This window comes from Mesocricetus auratus, unplaced genomic scaffold (genome assembly GCF_017639785.1).
Source record: "Mesocricetus auratus isolate SY011 unplaced genomic scaffold, BCM_Maur_2.0 Super-Scaffold_100010, whole genome shotgun sequence".
NCBI lineage: Eukaryota > Metazoa > Chordata > Mammalia > Rodentia > Cricetidae > Mesocricetus > Mesocricetus auratus.
In genome coordinates, this window is record NW_024429194.1 from 74,380,548 (window position 1) to 74,400,547 (window position 20,000).

The 20,000-nt window shown below is 41.2% G+C and overlaps 1 protein-coding gene and 1 long non-coding RNA gene across 19 annotated transcripts in view; one reads left to right on the forward strand and one right to left on the reverse strand.

Annotated features, from left to right (window-relative positions):
- Positions 1-3,391: 3,391 nt before the first annotated feature.
- On the reverse strand, positions 3,392-8,543 carry LOC121142908. The gene is made up of 2 exons (XR_005880050.1): positions 8,397-8,543; positions 3,392-3,621 (listed from the first exon to the last, which is right to left on the reverse strand). It is a non-coding gene; the product is annotated as an uncharacterized LOC121142908 (long non-coding RNA).
- The window catches only part of Kif21a (kinesin family member 21A), a 123,271-nt gene continuing 111,127 nt past the window's right edge, over positions 7,857-20,000 (forward strand). For all 18 annotated transcript variants that reach the window (XM_013111165.3, XM_040753958.1, XM_040753960.1 and 15 more), the window contains exon 1: positions 7,857-8,048. In XM_013111165.3, the coding sequence (XP_012966619.1) occupies positions 8,005-8,048 (44 nt within the window). In that variant the 5' untranslated portion in view covers positions 7,857-8,004. The remainder of the gene's footprint in view (positions 8,049-20,000) is intronic.

A 20,000-nucleotide genomic window follows, 5' to 3' on the forward strand; every position in this document is an offset into this window, starting at 1 on the left:
CCTCATTGTGGGGCCAGGTGAAGGGGTTACCCCCCTTCCTGAGTCTGATGAGTTCCCGGGCTGATATGACTTAAGGGTACTCATGCGCCCCAACAGCCTCAGTTCATCTTGTTAACTTTATAAGGTAGCTTCCTTTCTACTCCAAGGGACATGAGGGACACGTCATTCACTTAGTCTTTGTTACTTGGGTGGTGCCAGACAGAAAATGTTGTTTACTAGTCCATCCTGGTATGCACAGTCCTCCTCCTTCAAATGCAGTAAAATGATGTTTTTTAAGCGGGGCTTTGGTGGCACATGCCTTTAATCCCAGCACTCAGGAGGCAGAGGCAGGCCTGGTTTACACAGCAAGTGCCAGGACAGCCTTCAAACAAAATAAAAAACAAAACAAAACAAACAAACAAAAATCCAACCAACCAAAAACAAAACAAAACAAAAAACCAACCAGAGTCTTAGGGCAAGGCCCAGCCTGAAACCACTCTTTCCTCCCTCCCTCCCTCCCTCCCTCCCTCCCTCCCTCCCTCCCTCCCTCTCTCTCTCTCTCTGTCTCTCCTCTCTCTTTCACTACTGAATTACTTAGAGTAGGGCATACATAGCCTAATCTCATCAGCTTTGATTCCATTGTAATCTTAATCAGCATTTTCAGTAATTTTATCACACATTACACTTACATATGGGTATATCTATAGAAGAGGCCAAGAAGGGGGTTAAAGAGACTCCATAGGACTAGGATTGAAGGTGACACAGATGATAATAAAGGAGAGGCCGGATAAGAAGCTGTCACCTGAAAGGCCAGGTGGCAAGCAGTTTCAAGTCTCACTTTGAAGTGAATAGTGTATCATGTGCTGGAGCCCCCAGGACAGAAGCAGAGGTCCTTCCCTTTGGCAGTTTTCCCTGATGAGTGACAGGTGATGGGTCGGTATGCCTGCCACATCTGTCTCCCATAAGATCATGGGTCAAGCAAAGGTACCTTCTGGAATTTGATACACTCACTGATAAATGACCAGTTTGTACCCTGTGGTGTGCTGGCAGATGGTGGCTGTTGGCTTGTACAAACATGATGCAGAGTCATTTCTACCTTGGCACTTGTACTCGGACAGAATAACTCAGGTAAAAAAGCCTTGCTTTAGAAAATGAATGACTCAGGGATAGGTACCGTCCAAAAGCTGTGTAACCCCAAGTAGGCTAGCTCTCCCAAGAGACCGTAAGAAAAGAGAACGTGTAGAAGGGAAACCAAAACAATGGGAGAAGAATTATGGCACCAATACATAAATAAGAGATAAAGGGAGTTTTCTAATGCAAACAGATAAAATTATCTTTTCCTAATTCAATTTTATATCATTACTCTTCCCCCAGCCGCAACCCCCAACAAGCGAACAACCCCCGCCCCAAACTCACAAAGAACAAAGTTGTAATGAATGACTATCTCCCACTGTCAGTCAAGTTTGGTCCTGCACAGTTAGTAAGAGGGGGAAAAAAAGCAGCGTGCCTCTCAAGAACCTGGCTTAGAGCCAGTGTGACTCAATAGCCATAATTTGCATTTGAATGCAATTAACTGGGCCAGTGCCTTGGAGTTATCAAGCTGTCTACAATACACATATGCTGGAAACCCAACAAAAGTCCAGCGCCCTGAGAGGGGCTTTTGTTCTTTGAATTTCCCTGAGATGTGGTATCTTAGGTATAATTTTCAATTTAAAAATTATCCAAACTTTATGTATTCCTTTTGTTTTACAAACTAAAAGAAATTTAGTTGCTTGTCGTTTCTTTTTCCTTAGAAGAACGATTCTAGAACTTTAGCAAAAGTGATTTAAAAATTTGTACCAATATAAATAGATAAAAAAGAAGGGAAAATAGGAAACTTCAAACTTCTTTTCTAACCAGAAATCACCCCCATTAATATTAAAAATAGACAGAAATGAGCAAATGTGCAGATGGCATATAATTGAAGTTTTTATTTTTCAGTAATGTTAAGAATCATTAAAAATAAGTTCACACAATCAGGAGGTAAATTCAGGAGGATTTGGAGTTCAGGGTGATCTTTGCCTGTATAGGTTCTCTGAAGCCAGACTGGTCTGTTTATCTCAGACCTTGTCTCAAAAACACAAAACACAGGTAGCAAAACATGCTAGCAAATTGCCTTTCTATAAAATGAATTACTACTTCAGGAATTTATGCTACCCTTTTTCTTAATTTTCAGTCTACCATCTTCACAAAGCAAACAGCATAGGCAGGCTATGATTTTCTAAACCCAAAGAAAAGGGGGGAAAATGCGTAGTGAAACTAATGCTGGAGAATGAAGAGCCCTGGACAAGGAGTTGTTTACCTGAATTTTAATTTAGTGTAGTCTACCACTAATTTATTGTGCAAAGCCTGTGTTCGGTGAGTGTCAGGGACTGGCAATGGACGTGGACTGGAATAGCTTTGGTCTCTAAAATGTGCTGGTTTATAGACTTTAGGAGCTCATGTCTCCCTCCGGAGTGTGTGAACACTCCCTTTACAGACACTGCGGTCTGGAAGCAGTCTTCTCAGAACTATAACCAGGAGGCAACTGCTTATTTACTATGAAAACTTGTTCTGTGTTGAAATCAAAGCCTAACATGCCCTTCTGCTGGAAACCACTGATTTACTTATTCAACACTAAGTACCGGTTGCCCTCCTGGGTATTCTACAAGTTCTGCCCTTTATAAATTGCTAAGCTAGCTGAAGAGTTAGAAAATGATCATTGCTACAACAAAGACAAAAGTAAAGCATAGTACAGATCTGGTAGAAAGAGAAGTCCTGGATGCAGTCCAGGGGAGGAGTGGAATAAGCAAAGATTGAATGGAGTATTGCTTTGTTTTCTTTTCATGTAAACCTGAAATATAGAAGAGTTTCTTATAAATACAAGTGGTAGGAAAGCCTTCTTTTCCTGTATATATGTAAGGTGGATAGAATAGCTACACATACTTTTTATTTATTATTATTATTATTATTATTATTATTGAGACAGGTGCTCTGTTAACAGTCCTGGCTGTCCTGGAACTCACTTTGTAGACCGGGCTGGCCTCAAACTCACTGAGATTTGTCTGCCTCTCCTAAAGGCATGCACCACTACCACCCAGATACACGTACTTTTTAAAGTCATTGAGATAATTAAATAAAGTCATTCATGTCGATACTGAGCACAGTGCAGATCATTACTGGTGGAAAAATTACATGAAAGAGAACCATTCTGGGTCAGCAGGTCTGTTGTTGCTCTTGTGGTAGCATTAAATATTAGCTTGTTAACGATTTTCCCCCAAGTGTTTCTGGGCAGAGGGTTGTCTAGACATGCTTTCCCAAAACCAGTTGTTTGCATACGGAGTTATAATCAGAAATTAAAAAAAAAAGAATCCTCTTGCTTGCAGCAGAAAGGAAGAGTTGAATAAGTTTTAATGAGTTATTAGAATGTGGAAACCAGAGAAACAGTAAATAGCCTAGAGCAAGCAATCTCGTGAGGCTGCTGCTCCAGTGCACGCTGGGGCTTCTCTGCGGCTGTCTGTACACGGTGCACTACAGGAAGCTCTGGGTTAGGCAGGTGCGTCTGCTCTTAGAACTATCCAAAGGCCTGCTGCACCTTGCGTTTGCACATCTCAGACTCCGGAACTGCAAGAAAGAAATTAGTTCTTTGTAAATTACAAAGTTCTGTATCTGAAAAGACTCATAACAAAATTAGCTAGGAGTCTGTTGTGTGTTTATAGGGAGCTAACAATGTTAGAGAAGCCTTTTCAGCCTCCAGAACAGCTCCTATATGAGGAAACTCATTGCTTATACATAAGAAGCTGAGATTGAGAAGGCTTGCATATCTTGCCCAAAGTCACATAATTATCCAGTTAATATTAAATGATACTATTTCACATTCATTTGTAGGCGAAGATCTATAGAAATATCCACAGAAACACTGATGAGTACAATAAAAATAATCACTGCTATCATGAAACTAACATGGAGGGAACAAGGCAATGAAAACCAATACCAAGAGAATGCCCCCTGTTGATAAGGGCTAGCAAGAAATAAAAGTATTGCTTATTTTAGAGTTTAGCATCAACTCCCTAGGCAAGACATGTGTTCAGACAAAGTTTCTCTGTGAAACAGTCCTGGCTGTCCTGGAACTGACTCTGTAGGCCAAGCTGACCACGAGCTCACAGAGATCTGTCTGCCTCCTGAGTGCTGGGATTAAAGGTGTGCGCCACCACCACCACCGCCAGGCTGTTTTGTTAACTCTTAGTTTTATCTTTAGTCCTGTGTTTTTCTTAAATGAGGCCTGATAAGACACAGGGTAAGTGGAATAGTATGAATAATTATATGCATAACATGCACGCCCTCCATTTCTTGTGGCCTTATTCTTAGTTATCAGCCATTATTCCCTCTAACATAGAATTCTGTATGTAACAGAACTACTGTGGAGAGTTCAGTGAGATTCATAGTCAAGGAGAATGGCGGGGGGGGGGGAGGCACATGTCTGCAGTTAAGGAAACAGAGAAGGTATCATGTATGACATTCCAAAACAACTTCAACAGCAAACACTGTCACTAAGGAACTCAGGCTTGTCCTATCTTACTCTCAGGGAGCCAACCACTGGCTCTGAAAATGCTGAACTAAAAGAAAGGGAAAGATAGCTTTTCTCCACAGTCCTTCACTTGTTTTTAAAATTTTATTTTTAACATATCTATATGTGGGTGGGTGGTGGGCACGGGTGCTTTGGAGTGCAGTACCCACAGAGTTAGGTGTCAGGTTCCCTGAAACTGCATTTGCAGGCAGTAGGGAGCCACGTGGTACACGGGTGCTGGAAAAGGACTTTAGTTCTCTCCAAGAACAGTACAGGCTCTTTACCACTCATGGAGCCTGCTCTCCTGCTCCTTCATTTCTTGTCATGACAAGTGCTAATTCGAGGAGAAGGACCACTGACCCAAATCATCACAGCCAAGTGAATTAAATCAAGCTTTTTTATTCATGTACACAGGCTGCCTCCCCCTAAGGCGGGGTTCAAGAGACCAGCCTTGGACATGAGGAAGACAATGTTTTCATAGCTCAGGGGTAGGGGGCTTCCAAATGGGTGATTTGTCTGGCAAAATAGGTGGGGGCTACAGGAGCCGAACATAAGCATAACAAGTTAATCATAATGACCTCCCTAAACAAAGCGATGACTGCAAGGTGGTCATAAGGTGGCCATAACAATCTTTTGAAACAAAGGTAGGTTGCAAGATGGTCATAACAACTTTTCAAAACATTCCTGTTTATGATTAAATCTGTTTCTCAAGGATTGGGCTAGGCCCCACCTGTATCCTTAACTACAAATGGTTCTGGACTGCCTGTTCCAGGAAAAATTCACAGAAATAATCTAAAAATTTCACTATGTAGAGAATTATGTTTAAATGCAAATAAACCATAGTAACAAAGGAGACCTTAGAAGGGAAAAGCCTCATATTTTTATCCACCAAATAGCATTTTGTACAATTTCTAGTGCAATTATCATTTACCCATTATAGTTGTGCATTTTTTTTGCAAGTCTGTAATTGGGCCTTGCTAAGTGGTGCTATTAGGAGTGAGTGAGCAGGAGAGGCTCCCTGGGGAAACTGCACTTGGGCTGAGCCCGTGAAAAGACTTGTGGGTAAGAACATTGCAGGTAAAGGGAATAGCTATACCAAAGACCCCAGAAAGCAAAGAAATGTGTATGTCCCACAACTAGAAGACCCGTGTCACCAAAAAGCAGTAGTTAAGGAGTAGAGTGGTTAAAATGAGGCTGGAGTGTGAAGGGCCTAAGTCTAGAAGAATCTATGCTGTTTGTGTTAGGTAACCACTAGAAAGTTTCAGGCCAGGGAATGACTCATGTCACTCTGCTAGTGTGTGGGCAAGAGTGAACTATGGGAGACCATCCTGAGCTTTTTATCAACTGTAGAATTTACCCTTCCCTTGTAGAATTTGTTACAGGCCTATCATAATTTCTAATGTTGTACTTACAAAATGCCAGAACTAAATGATAAATTCTTCAAGGTCATGACATTGTGCTGTTCTCCACATGGCTAGTCTCTAGCATTGCTTGCACGTGTATTAGATATTTAGTAAATAAATGTTCAGAACAGGGCTTAAATTCTTGCATGGTAGAAGCTCCGACTTTGGGATTTTCTTTTAATGTAAGGTTATTAATGACAGAAACCACAAGGAAATATAACTTAAAAAAGAAATGTCAAACAAATACTATACAAAATTGGCCATCAGTTTTAGAACTTTCAGCATTTAGGATCTTGAAGCTTTACATGGCCTTTTCCTGAGATCCCAAAGTCACAGCTATTATTGGTGCTAATATTTGGCCCGACTTTTCAGTTTGGTGGCTTGGGACTGAAATTAGCCAAACATATTTTGAGGTTGGTTTTGTATCATATGTAAATATTGGGCTGAATTTGTTGTTCATCTTTAAAACTAAGGGATTTTCACATAAAGATCTGATTTTTCTTTTTCACTCAAGGAACAACAAACATACAATTGAACCAAAATTCTAACAGCACAGGGTTTGCATTCCAGTAGAGCAAGTCCAAGCAGGTGAGTAGGGGCTGATGCCACCTCAGGATGGGGCCTGCCTCTCTTCTCTGTTTAATTCTTCCTCCACTCACTAAAGCTATCTGCCCAGTTCTTGTAGCATGTGTTGCCACAGTTCTGTTTGAGACACATAGGTACTGGTGCTACTTAAAATGAAGACCTTTAAAAGGTTATATACTTTGTTTCTTTGCTAAATATACTTTGTTATTCTTGTCTTTTATGCAGAGGGTTTATCACAGAAGCAAGGTGGCCAAACCAGATCCATCCAGGTCTGGACCTGTCAAGTTGGGACGAAATGTGGCTCCATTATGTTGGCAGATAAATATTGAGGCTAAGGCTATCTCTCCAGAGGGAAGCCTGAGGGTAGGCAGCTTTGACACGAATTTGGTGCACAGAAAGACACTACAACCTCTACCTTCCACTTAAGTTGTCTGTAATAGTTTAAGGGCAGTAAGACAAGAAACAGAGAATTATCTAAAGAAATGTACCCCATGTCTTCCCATGGTTGTAGAAGGTTAACACACTCTTCCCTATCCCAAAGTATACTGTCTCCTTTGACCCTCTCTGAACAGGGCCATGAGGTGTGTGATTTTAGCTTGGGTCAGTGCTTTTATTTGAATAGTGACATTTAATCATTTATACTGTTTTGTATGACCCACAAGTTTATTTACAGAAATGCACGGAGCAGTCCACAAAAGATACTCTGTGGCAAAGCTAACAAAGGCTGTTTCCACAGTGTTATCTAAAGGCATGTGGAAGGACAATGATGACGTGCAGAACACACAATGGAACACTGTTGACAGAATCCTGGGATCCTGGGAGGTGCTGTGGAAGGGCCGGCAGGGAAAGAAAATCGGTTGCAAGGATTTACCACGCAGCATACCTAGATAGAAAACAGTTGTAGGAATGCTTGGCAATTCCAGGGTCGCGCTTACCAGTGTGCCCGTGTGCCCGTGTGCCCGTGTGTGCCCGTGTGTGTGTGTGTGCCCGTGTGTGTGTGTGTGTGTGTGTGTGTTGTTCCCCTAACCACGCGACGGGGCAGAGGGCGCCCAGCCAGGGAACTGGAGGAGGTGGTGGTGGTGGTCAAGGTCCGTGCAGCAGCCCCGGCAGGTGGCTGCGGGGACGCGCGGCCGAGCCTCCGAGGGGGTGCGGGGGGAGGTGCGCTCGCCTCCGCGCGGTGCCGCGCCTGGCCGTGTCTCCGGGGCGGGGCGCACCGGACCGGCCGCGGCTGACGCAGGGCAGAGCGGAGCCGGGCGAGTGGGGGCAAGGGGCGGCGCCGTCCCGAGTCACCGCCCCCTCCCGCGCCTGGGCGCCGCCACCTTTCCATTCAGTCGCCCAACATGGCTGGAGCGCGGAGCTGAGTCCTCCCCACCGCCACCCTCGCCGCCGCCGCCGCCGTAGCAGCTTGCCCGGAGCGGTCGGCACTGTGCTGAGACCCGGGTGGCCGCAGGCATGTTGGGCGCCGCGGACGAGAGCTCGGTGCGCGTGGCTGTCAGGTGAGCTGCGTACGGGAGGGAAAGCCGAGGACAGCCGCCCGGCTCCCCCGCTGTCTGGCCCGGGCCCGTGCGTCGCGACTCCTCGGGGACAGCGGTGGCCGCCCCTCACCCCCACCCATCCCCGCGGGCCGGACGCCGCCCGCTGCACGGTCGCCTCCCGTTCGGCCTTAGGGTGAGCACCTCCCGGAGTCCCCGGCAGTCACCGCCGCTGCTGCCGCCCTGCAGGTCGGCCCGAGGTGTCTGTCCCCAGCGCCCGCCGCGCCGGCCTGGAGCCGCAGACAAAGCGTCGGGCTCACAGCGCACCGCCCGCGCCCACTAGGGTCCCCGCAGTGTCGCGCGTCGTGGCACCTGGTCTCACAGGTGTGGTCGCGGAGAGTGATTGGGGGAGGGATACAGTCACCCGCGGGAGGTCTGGAGAAGGCAAACAACGTCGGCTAGACGAGGGTCAGGTGGGCGACTGGGAGAAACAGCCCTCAGGTTGTTAGTTAAGCTCCGTGGATGTTGACAGTGACATCACACACGCCTGGGGCTGAGTGTTGAAATCCTGGTTACAGGATTGTGTTGTGTTTTGTGACGGTGACAAGGATATTTGCTGTAATCGGTCTGTTTGTATGCATCGCAAGGAGAACTCTTGAGGGTTGCTCTTGGAAAATTGCAGCATCATCACACTGAAAATTTAATGAAGCATTCATCCTAGACCAAGTGCATGGCTTCCATCGCTCAGATAAAATACTGTTAAGTCATTTACGGTTTAAAGATGATAAAGATAACGTGTCTTCAAAGAAATCCAGGATTAGTCAACATCTTCCGCTGTGAAGATATTTGTTGGGAATTATTAAAAGTTACACAATGTAATCATTTCTATGGTTATTTTAGTGACAAATCTTGATTAGGCACAGAAGTGGCAATTTTAGATGCCTTGGATAGTTTGTCTTAATAAAATGAAATTGGAAGGTATTTTGACTACTTTACTTTGCAGACAATGAAATTACCACCGAATGGAGGTGACAGCTTTACATGCCACCTCCCCGACCTCCCCCTCCCCCAGACAGAACTTTTTTATGTAGCTTTGGAGGCTGTCCTGGAACTCCCTCTGAAGATCAGACTGGCCTGGAACTCACAGAGATCTGCCTGCCTCTGCCTCCTGAGTGCTGGGGTTAAAGGCGTGTGCCACCACCTGGCAGCTTTATGATTCTTTTACACGCAACAGCTGTAAAACTTTGAAAAAATTTATTCTCCTTTTCGGCCATTCCTGGGCTATTTTCCATTACTAGATGAGCTTGTTTTTCCTATTCATTCTGCTACCTTTCTTTTGGCCTGAAAATATGAATTAATGACTGCATCAGGGCCAGGGGAATGGAAAGAAAAGACAAGAAGGCCATTAAGAGCCAGTTTACTGATTATGATTGGTGGGGAGACAAACAAACCAACCACAAACTTTTTTTTTTTTTTTTTTTTGGTTTTTCGAGACAGGGTTTCTCAGTGGCTTTGGAGGCTGTCCTGGAACTAGCTCTTGTAGACCAGGCTGGTCTCAGACTCCGGCAACCACAAACTGTTAATGAAAACAAAATTTGCTTGTGAGAAGCCTTTTTTTTTTTTTTTTTGGTTTTTCGAGACAGAGTTTCTCTGTTTTGGAGGCTGTCGGTCCAGCCTGGCCTCGAACTCACAGAGATCCGCCTGCCTCTGCCTTCCGAGTGCTGGGATTAAAGGCATGCACCAACCAACGCCCGGCTGAGAAGCCATTTTTTTAAAATAAAGATTTGAGATTTTTTTTTATGTGTGCATCTTCCAAGTCGTTGGCTAGTTGGCTGGCCACCATATTAAATCTGCCCTTGCTTCCAGTGGAAGCAAACAGAATCACGAATAGACCTAAGGTGGTGATGACCTATGAATACATTACTGTCTGGTAGCATGCATGAATGATGTGGGTCTCATTTTCGAGGGAAAGGTTTATCTGTCCTTCAGCCTTCCAGATGCTATGATGACAGGTGTTAGCCACCAGGGGTAGCTGTCAAAACCGCAACAGAATTTGACCTACATTGTGAAGATTCAGTTTGGTGAAACTGGGTTTTTTTTCCCCCCACATTAAATACATTGTTCTCTTGTTTGAAATCTCTAAAATCATTTTATATGAGCTAAAAATAGCTTACATTCACGTGCCATGATAACATTTATAAAGTGCTTAGACACATATTCACGTATAACAAACATATTTTGAACATTCTGTCCTATGTCTGCTGTTCTGATTTCTGAGCTAAAATTTAATAATAAGTGGTGCACATATATATCATATATTAGAGTGAAGACAGTGCTTACCTGTTTTATATCAGGTAAAAATCTCATCCCTCAGAGTCTGTGACTTAAATGCTATTATTTTTATGTCCTGCTTACTGATGGAGAACAGGAAGATATTCAGTCAACCTTCGACAATTAAACTGGTAGCAAATGATAGAAACAGGGTCCCAATCCAGACATCTTAAATTTATGGCCCAGGTGCTTAACCCTGAAACCCATGTAGGTGAGAGACAAGACCATGACTTGCCAAGTTTTATTTGTTTAAAAGGTCACTTGCTTCCTCCTAATCCTGTACTGGTTCAATTACAAATGAGCTGCCTTGGCAGACTATTCATAGCTTGACAAACTCGAGAAGACAAGAGTTCACAAAGAGTGGCCCCATCTCTAACTTTTCCAATGTCCTCCAATCCAATCTGTTGTCCAGTTTGTGCAAACCTCATCAGGAGAAGTTAATCTTTACAAATGTTGCATCTAGACACAAAGTTAACAGAGGCATTTGGCCCCTCTTTCTCCTTTAATGCATAATGGAATGGCAGGCAGTGCAGACTTGGCTGTATTTCATAAAAGCAAAAGCATTGTCAAGGTGCTCACGTATTATTGGAGTCAGAGGCTTGGTCTTATTAAAGGTCATTACTGTACTCTTAGAGGTTTTGCAAAGCAAGTGCTTGAGACATATAAGCCTTTGCTGGGGGGATGCTAAACAGCAAGCTTCTCATTTAGGGAGAATGCTTTTGACTCAGGTTCTGAGAATCCTTTGGCATTTGAGTTGTCTGTAGATTCTCTTTCACTGAGAATGGAGATGGATTCAGAAGACAGTCCAAATGGTCAATTCCTTGTGGCAGTTGAAGACCTGAAATAAGGTTAATGCTACATAAATGAAATTTAAGTTTAAATTAAATGTTTCTTAAACATTTATTTGTGGTGTGTGTGTATACATACATATACAAACACACACCTTTGTGACAATCAGAAAACAACCCGTGGGACTTATTTTTCTCCTTCTTGCCATGTGGTTCTGAGGGTTAATCTCTGGTCTTAAGCCTTGACAGCAAATACATCTTTACCTGCTGTGCATGTCAACCCAAATTTAAATTTAAAAACTGGTCTTTGATTCAGTTACTAGAAGCTTTTGCAAGTGCTTGAATATCTTAGTCATATGGATTTATTTTTTTTCAGCTGTAAAGTTCATGAACTCTAAATACTGGTGAAGTATTTCTGATGAAAGTTTTGTATTCGTGTTAATATGTGCATTAATGTCCATATACAGGGTTTCAGTCTGAAAAATGAAAGCACTTAGCTCAATAACTTTATCTTGTTCACATGTTGAAATATTTTGAGTGTCACTGAATTACATACAATATTAAATTAATTTCATCCAGATTTCTCTCTTTAGGAACGTGAGTAGTAGAAGCTGGAGAAGCACATATGTGGCATATATGTGGTATACATGTTGGCTGGTGATGCTGCTCTGTAATTTCAATGTAAGGAAGAAGTAGCAAGTACAACCTCTCACAGATACAGAAAAGAACCACAGACTAACCCTACCTTTAGACAGAGAATATACCAAATAGTGAGCATCTACTTTTAGTGTGTGGGCCTATGCACACAAATATCCATGAATGCCCATATGAACATGTATGCACATAAAATGTTGCTTCGTAGCGATTAAGCTGACTGTCTGGCTTAGGTAGATTACATTTGCAAAAGCAAACCCATTGTATTACTATCTTAATTGTCTTACACTGAATTGACTGTTGGCTTAACTAAAAGCTGTAAAAATCAGTTAAACATTTAAAATTCTTCATGTAAGGCACTGAGACATTATGAGGAGGTGTGGCCTTTTCTGTTTCCCTTTTCTGAATATTGACAACAAATTCTTACTTTTCCCTTCTCAAAAACCTTAGCTTGCAGAATTCCCCAAGGACTGCTTAACAATGGAGATTCACAGGACCTTTACATTGTCATATAATTGTATATGGCAACTAAAATTTCTTTGCTTGGCTTTAGCAAGACTCTGATATCGTTGAGTTTGGATTACTGTATAACATCAAATTTGTGTTTTTTTTTTTTTTTCTGCATCTGGGTTTCTCTCTGTAGTCCTGGCTGTTTTGGAATTCACTCTGTAGACCAGGCTGGCTGAGACTCAGAGCTCTGCCTGCCTATGCTGCCCTAGTGCTGGACTTAAAGGTGTGCACCATCATGCCTGGCTCAAATTTGTTTTTTAGTTTGCTGTGTTCTCACTTTCCTGAAACCTGCTTGCTTTGCTTGTTTGTTTGTTTATTCTTTCATTGATTTGAGACAGTCTTACTATGTAGTAGCTCTGGGTGTTTTGGAACTGGCTTTGTAGACCAGGCCAGCCTGGAACTCAGAGAGCCACCCACCTATATTAGCCTCTTCCTATCTGCTAGGAGGACACTATCTGTAAGCCATCCTACTTGATACAATGAGCATCTCCCTTATATGTCTTTGGTTTAGGCTTTGAAAGAAATGAAAGGGAACAGACCTTTAAAAGAGAAAAGGTGAAATGAGTTCAAAGTCAATGAAGCCTTTTTATCTATAAAACATGAATTAATTCTTTCCCTTCAAATATGGAGTAATACCTCTCCTTTCGACTGTGGTGATCAATACAATGATTAAAAATAACTTGTGGAAGAAAGGGTTTATTTGACCTTATCCATCCTGGTCACAGTCCTTTATTGAGGAAAGTGAGGCAGGAACTCAGGCGTGAACAGAGGCAGGAACTATGGAGGAAAAGTGTCCCTTATACACTCCAGGGCCAACTGTCCCGGGTAGCACCATTCACAGTGTTCCGGGTCCTCCCATATCTATCATTAATTGATGCCCTGCAGACATGCCCACAGACCCATCTGCTGGAGGCACTGCCTCAACCGGGTTCTTTATTCCCAGCTGACTCCAGAGTTTGTGTAAAGTTGACATAACCAGCACGTAAGTGGAAAAGGTGTGGTAGAACACGTTTATTGCTTAGAATGGCACGGGATTTCAGGTTTCATATTTAATTATCACTGCTACTTGTACTTCTGCCATCTGATTTGCTAATTGGCTACTATACTAATGCATAATTATGGGGTAGTGAATGTGTACCAGCGCTTTCCGTTTTAGTGACATCATGAAAACAGAAATTACCCCGGGGGTTAATATCATGATCTCCTCTTTCAGTTCTCATTAGTTTTTCCTCCAAATGTAATTTCATTATTATGAATGTCTTCCCCAAGACGTAATACAACATGTGTGATTTAGAAATTATTTTCTGTCAAAATCATTCATGGTCTGGCATCAGGCAAGCTGCAGATTAGGAAGCAAGATGCATACTAGTTAAAAAGCAATATATCCTATGTAGCCTTGGAACAGTTTTAATCATAATCATCAAAATGCTGGCATTTTAATATTTCCTTCTGAACTGAGGGGGAGGGAGCACCACGATAACCACAACAATGACTATGACGACAGCAACACATTTGTGAACTGATTTCATCTGGTTTTCCCAGTGGATTAACTCCTAAATCTTCTCAGAGTATTAAAATGCTTTTCCTGTGGTAGCAGCCTTATTTCAAGCAAATGACCTCCAATCAGGGAATACAGCTTATGATACTCCATGATTGTTATGAAATGTTGTTGAATGTTTAAGATTAAAATCCACTTGTCATTTGTTTCTTACAAATCATTGAAATTTATGATAAACATAATTTTGGTATTCCTAGAATTATTGGCAAAATGGGTTTTAAGGCAGAAAGGCCCCTTCAGGAGACTTGATTGCTCAGGACTATTTATTTATTCAGAAAGTTGACAGTGGATGGAGGCCCTGAGATAGAGAAAGCATTATCTGAAGTCACTCACTGTTGGGTCCAGTCTTCTCTTGATTTGCACTGTGACTGTAAAACTTCATATTTTTCTTGAAACATCTAGAAATAGAAGGTCATATAGTTGATAAAATTAAGTTCCTGTAGTTTTAACCCTTTACGGACATATACACTTTAGTTGGTGGTCAGATGAATGTCTTCATTATTGATGCCCGTCAGTTTTGCTTTACGAATGCCTGGACTCTAGAACTTAACTGGTAATTCTAATGAAGACCTTGCCAAGGTAAAGAAAGACTCTAGTGGCAGAAATCCAGCTCTAAAATTTTGAGGGTTCTTTTTTCTTTTTTCTTTTTGGTTTTTCGAGATAAGGTTTCTCTGTATTGCTTTGGAGCCTGTCCTGGAACTCGCTCTGTAGACTAGTCTGGCCTTGAACTGAACAGAAATCCACCTGGCTCTGAATCCCAAGTGCTGGAATTAAAGTTGTGTGCCACCAATGCCTGGCAATTTTGAGGAGTCTAGAGTATTAAAATATGAAAAATATCACACTGTGTTGTAAAAAGAAGTCATACAAACTAGTTTCAGTATTTGCATATAAAATATCAATACTTTCACAATGGTCATATGCATGCAATAGTTAGCAGTCAAATTATGAATTAATTTAAAGCATACATACCCATTCCCCATTCCTCCCTGTGACTTCTAGGCCTGGGGCATGTGGCCACCTCCTAAGCCCCATCTTTGTTCTTTGCTGTTTTCCCCTCCAGTATATTAAAGAATTTAAACATATTCCAGTAATAATCTTACTTCAGAGATGACTGTGTGTGGATTGGGAACAGACAGGGCCGGTTCATAGAGGTCAGAGAGGAAGTAGAGAGATGGGAGTCTGATTTTCAGGACTCTGTGTGCAAGTTGCTTCACTACACAGATGGTCCTGTAGCTTTAGGTCATTTCGGCTTTCCCAAGCTTATTTCAGAGACAAAGAAAGAATGGAACACGTTTTTGGTTGTAAGGGAAGCTGGCCATCGAATATGTATCACTTTTTGAGCTATTCTGTCTTTTAGGGTCACAGTCCTTTTTTATATTATGTCTCCCTCCTTTTTCTCCAATAGAATACTTACTGCAGTTTTTTTTTATAAAGAAGGTGGTAATGTATTATATTGACAGCACCATTATAATTGAATATTTAAAGGTCATTGTTGCTATTGACATGAAGCACATGGGCATCTAAATGTACAGAGGTCATTCATAATTTAACCTCAGGGATAATCTGTCTGGATGACGTTCAACTCCATCCTCTGCTTCTGTAAGAGGAAAGAACAAGCAAAACGTTCAGCTGTGGATAAGGAAAGGTAAGACTCATGGGCCCACTCAATGGCGAAAAATCCAAGGGCAGATCAAGATTTGTTCCTTGTTCTTAGATTAGACATCCTCCTCAACTTTGGAAAGCTGTGTCTGTGACTTGACATGAAGGTGTCACAGATCTCTGAATATGGTGAAGAAATTATATATTTACATGTATCATATAATATCTGGAATATTATGTAAATATTTTAGAGTAGAAGTTCCCATTTTTTGACACAGCTAGTGTCAGGTAGTGTTCTAAATCAGAGAGACTTTTCTTCCAACGAGCAGAATTCCGAGGCTGTAGGAAGGAAACGTTATAGTCCATTATTACGGTGTGCTGACGTGGTACAGAGCATCTCTGTCCTCCAGAGTATTCATTCTAATCTTTACTTTTTAATCAAAACTCATCCATTCATCACATAATTACCAAATGCAAATTATGCACTCCTATTACATACACTATTGTGATAGTAAGTATTAATACTAAATAATGCTATCAAGGCTGGTCAAACAGTAGGATGAGCACCAGATAGACAGTCAGAGACCTGTTTAAGTCTGGATTCTTGCCTGGCATAAACTTGGTCTTGCCTAGGTAGCTTCTTCACTTACTTCAGTGGATTCAGGAAAGGATCAAAAAGATCCTTGGAAAGTGGTTTTGCCATAGACTGCAAAAGTAATATTAGAGATTTATTTGGTAGAGTGTGTGAGTTGGTTACATCACAGACTCTAGTGATTGGCTTTGCCCATCTTCAGCGTGTGACCCATTGGCGTCTGTTTTTGATTATCTTACTGTGTTTTAATTGTCATGAATGCTACTGCAATGCTAAACCCCTCCCTGCCTAGCCTCCCAGTTTTACATATGTAAACCACATAGCACCCTACTCTGCTGTACCAAATTTCTCTTTTTATGGTTTACTAGCATCTACCATTTTAATTATTTCTTTTCCCAAACAGGCTTTCAGTTGTTATGGTTGAGAGAGAGAAAGAGAGAGAGAGGGAGAGAGAAAGAGAGACAGAGACAGAGAGAGAGAGAGAGACAGAGAGAGAGAGAGAGAGACTGTCTGTCTGTGTTTCTGTGTGTCTGTGTATGAGGTGGGGAGGTTACAACCATACTAACAATTAGTTTTTTGAGTTGAACTGTTTACTTGCTTCACATAATGTAAGAGGATAAGGACCAAGTTAGATACGAAAATTGTAAATGTTCTTTTTGGATTGCTTACATGTGAGTTTTGAAACTATAGCTAATATTTTTTTCCATGCCTTTTCTCATTGAGTTGGCAACAAGTCACTAAAGTGTAGAGTGAATTCAAGAATACTTTAGTGGGTAAGCTGGTAGGGCTAGAGATAGCAATGGCACAGTAAATTTACATATTTGTTATTATTATTGTGTATGTGTAAATGATGCGTTTGGACACTTGGGCAGAAGTCAGAGGCTAGCTTTGTAGGGTAAATTACCCCCTTCCAACTTAATATGGGATCTGGGAACCAAATTCAGGTCCAGGATTGGGCAATAATTACATTTAACCTCTGAGCTGTCTGACCAGACCTCATCAATGCGTTTTTCTTGTGTTCCTTGATGGTGTAACGAGATACACAGTAATGAGATATACAGATAGCCCTGTGTGTAAAGCCTTTTCTGTGGACATTTTCGAAGAAGGTTAGAAACAGGAAATGCATCAATTGCTCTTTCAAGTCAAGTTTGGTTATCTCTATGTCAGGTTTTAATTGTATAAGGAAATTCTTTTATTCAATTTCCCCCATTATTGAAATAATATCCCATTAACAAAAGTACTGTGGAATAGATGAGGAAAACAAGCAACCCTAGTTCACTGACTAATACAATAGGAGTTGATACATTTCTTTCAGTTTATTTTCATTGTGTTTCTGTGTTTTTCCATCTCAGTTATAATCAGCATGTACCCTTTGTAGCCTGACATTTTCATTTTACACTGGATAAGAATTTTCCAGAAACATATTAAGAAGCATATGTTAAATATATATTACCATCTTTTTTCAGTAATTTCATATGGGAGGTAGTAAACTGAACAAATTAAGCAGTAATTTAATCAACAAGCATTTTCATAAGGACATAGGCTTAGGAGCTATGTGCTATCTCCTGCTATTGGTGATTTATGTTCACTAGCAGTGACTTTACAAGTGACTTTTTCCTGGGGTCAAAGTTTGAGGATGCTGCTCACCCAGAGTGGGCATGCTTCTTAGAGAAAGATATATTGATGATTAATTTGAGCTTTTCAAGATATATTGTATTAGAGTACTATAGACATTGTCCCCCAAATATTATTCTAACCACTTGATGCCAAATACAGGGTTGTAACTGGACCATGTTACTTGAAAAAAACAAGAACCCTTTAAAGGCATTTCTTCCACATTTTATCTCAATTCAGTCCAGAGTACTTCGGTTCCAGAAGCCTGCTCGTCACCTAGTTTGCATCTATCCTGTCCTAAAGTAGAAGCTGTGAATTGCCCATTGAACTTGAGATTAGAGATCTCATTCCTGGCTCTTTGGCCTGTTGTGTAAGCATCCTCAACCCAAATGTAACATCTACAACATCTTTGACTGTCAATTTAAGCAATACAATACATTATTGAAGTTTTATTTGCCAACTTGTCTTTTAATTGGCAGTATATTCTAGTTGTCCTTTATTTTTAAACTAATTTCTTATACAATTAAACTTATTACCTCCCCTCCCCCATTTAGTCTTTGTCTTTGAATGTAGAATTTCTTTAGTTAGCTTTAGTTTATAATTTTATATTGTTATGGCATATCACATCATAATTTTCAATTACCTTTTGCATGTATCCTGTGACTGTTGATCTCAACATAGAACAATTCAGACTTTTAAATCTGAGCATATTTTGGTACCAGATTTGTGGCATTTAGTGTCTTTTCATTCTTGGACCATATTTCATCTATTTAAAAAATAACATCAAGATGTTATTAGATCTTGTGGGTAGTTGTGTTCCGTCAGTCTGGCTGATTTCAGTGTCATGCTAGTAAGGCAAGATTATGAGGTCCTCCCTTCAATGAACTTGTCAGCCTTACTCATGCTTAATGTATGACAGCCACTGCCGTTCAGAAGCTGGGGCTGGAGATAAGTGACAGTGACTCAGTGCATCTGTTAACATGGCTGAAAACTATCTCATCCACTTTCTGGAGTTGTCTCCCTTTCAAGGGAAAATTATGCTACAGTCGCCCAATAAATGTTGAAAGCCAATGTGGACTAAATATATAATATGTTGTAGGATTAAAGGAATAATGTATTAAACCCTTAAATTATTGGCACTTAGTAAATGTGTGTATATGTCTGAATGTCTGTCTGTATATATGAGCATATGTGTGTATGTAGGTATGCATGTCTGTACATTATGTGTTTCTGTATGTATTTGTATATATATATATGTGTATGTATTTATTTAGTAGCTACATCTGCTTGATTTTTGGCAATGATGCCTTAAGTGGCAATTACTACTGATATTACCAGGTTTTTTTTCCCCAGTAGTAGACAAATAACTTGTCAGGAACTGTTTATTCCTTCTTTGGAATAAAGCAGGTATAAACAGTTTGGTTAAGGCAGTTGTCTTGTGTAGGTCTTCCTCATCCCCCACCCTGAGTTAATTAATTTTTAGCAAGACCATGGCCATTGGCATTGTTTTTAGTTCCTTAACTGATTATGATTAAGAGTCAGGAGCCTTGGACATAACTTGTTTTTTAATTTCGGGCTCCCTTAGCTTCTTTCCCGGGTAGTCTTGGATGGTACTGAGTGGGCACACCATCCTGTTGAATTTAGGGAAACCAGAGCAGTGATATTTTGCCATACCAAGCTATTACTTTAAAATTTATCCCAAGCAGTACAACTTACTGTTGATGATGCTTGTACTTTTAGGGGCTTTGATTTTAATACTTATTTTATTCGTTCTGACTTGTTTTTTGTCTTAGTTGTCTGGTTTATATGACTTTCTCTGGATTCAGGGGAAGTTTGAACGTTTTCTTGCTGTGAGAGAAACTTATCCTCTTCTATTTCAGTAGGGATCTCTCTCAACCTACCTGTGCTCCTCTGCATTTGCATGTGTGTGCTGGCACCAATCCAACCTCGGTCACCTCGGCAATCATTTCACTTCCATGTCATCCAGGCCTGTGACAGGTTAGCTGTCCAGCTTTCTCTCTTATCCCATGACAGCTTGGAGGTTTTAGTATATTTTGAGATTTAAAGTCTCCTGAAAAAAAAAGCTGTGACTTTGATATTGAAACTAATCTGCTCCTCCCACACATATACACATATTCCTGAACAAGACTCGCTAAGAATTTGAACGAGCCTGGATAATATAGTATAAAATATATTAACATTAGTAAACAACATAAGCTGATATTGGTTTCCTAATATTCCTGGATTAGAGTTTATTGAGAAACCTTGAAAGTTTTGGCCATCTGTAAACTGTACTTACCTTTACATAAATATAAACACAATGGTCTGGC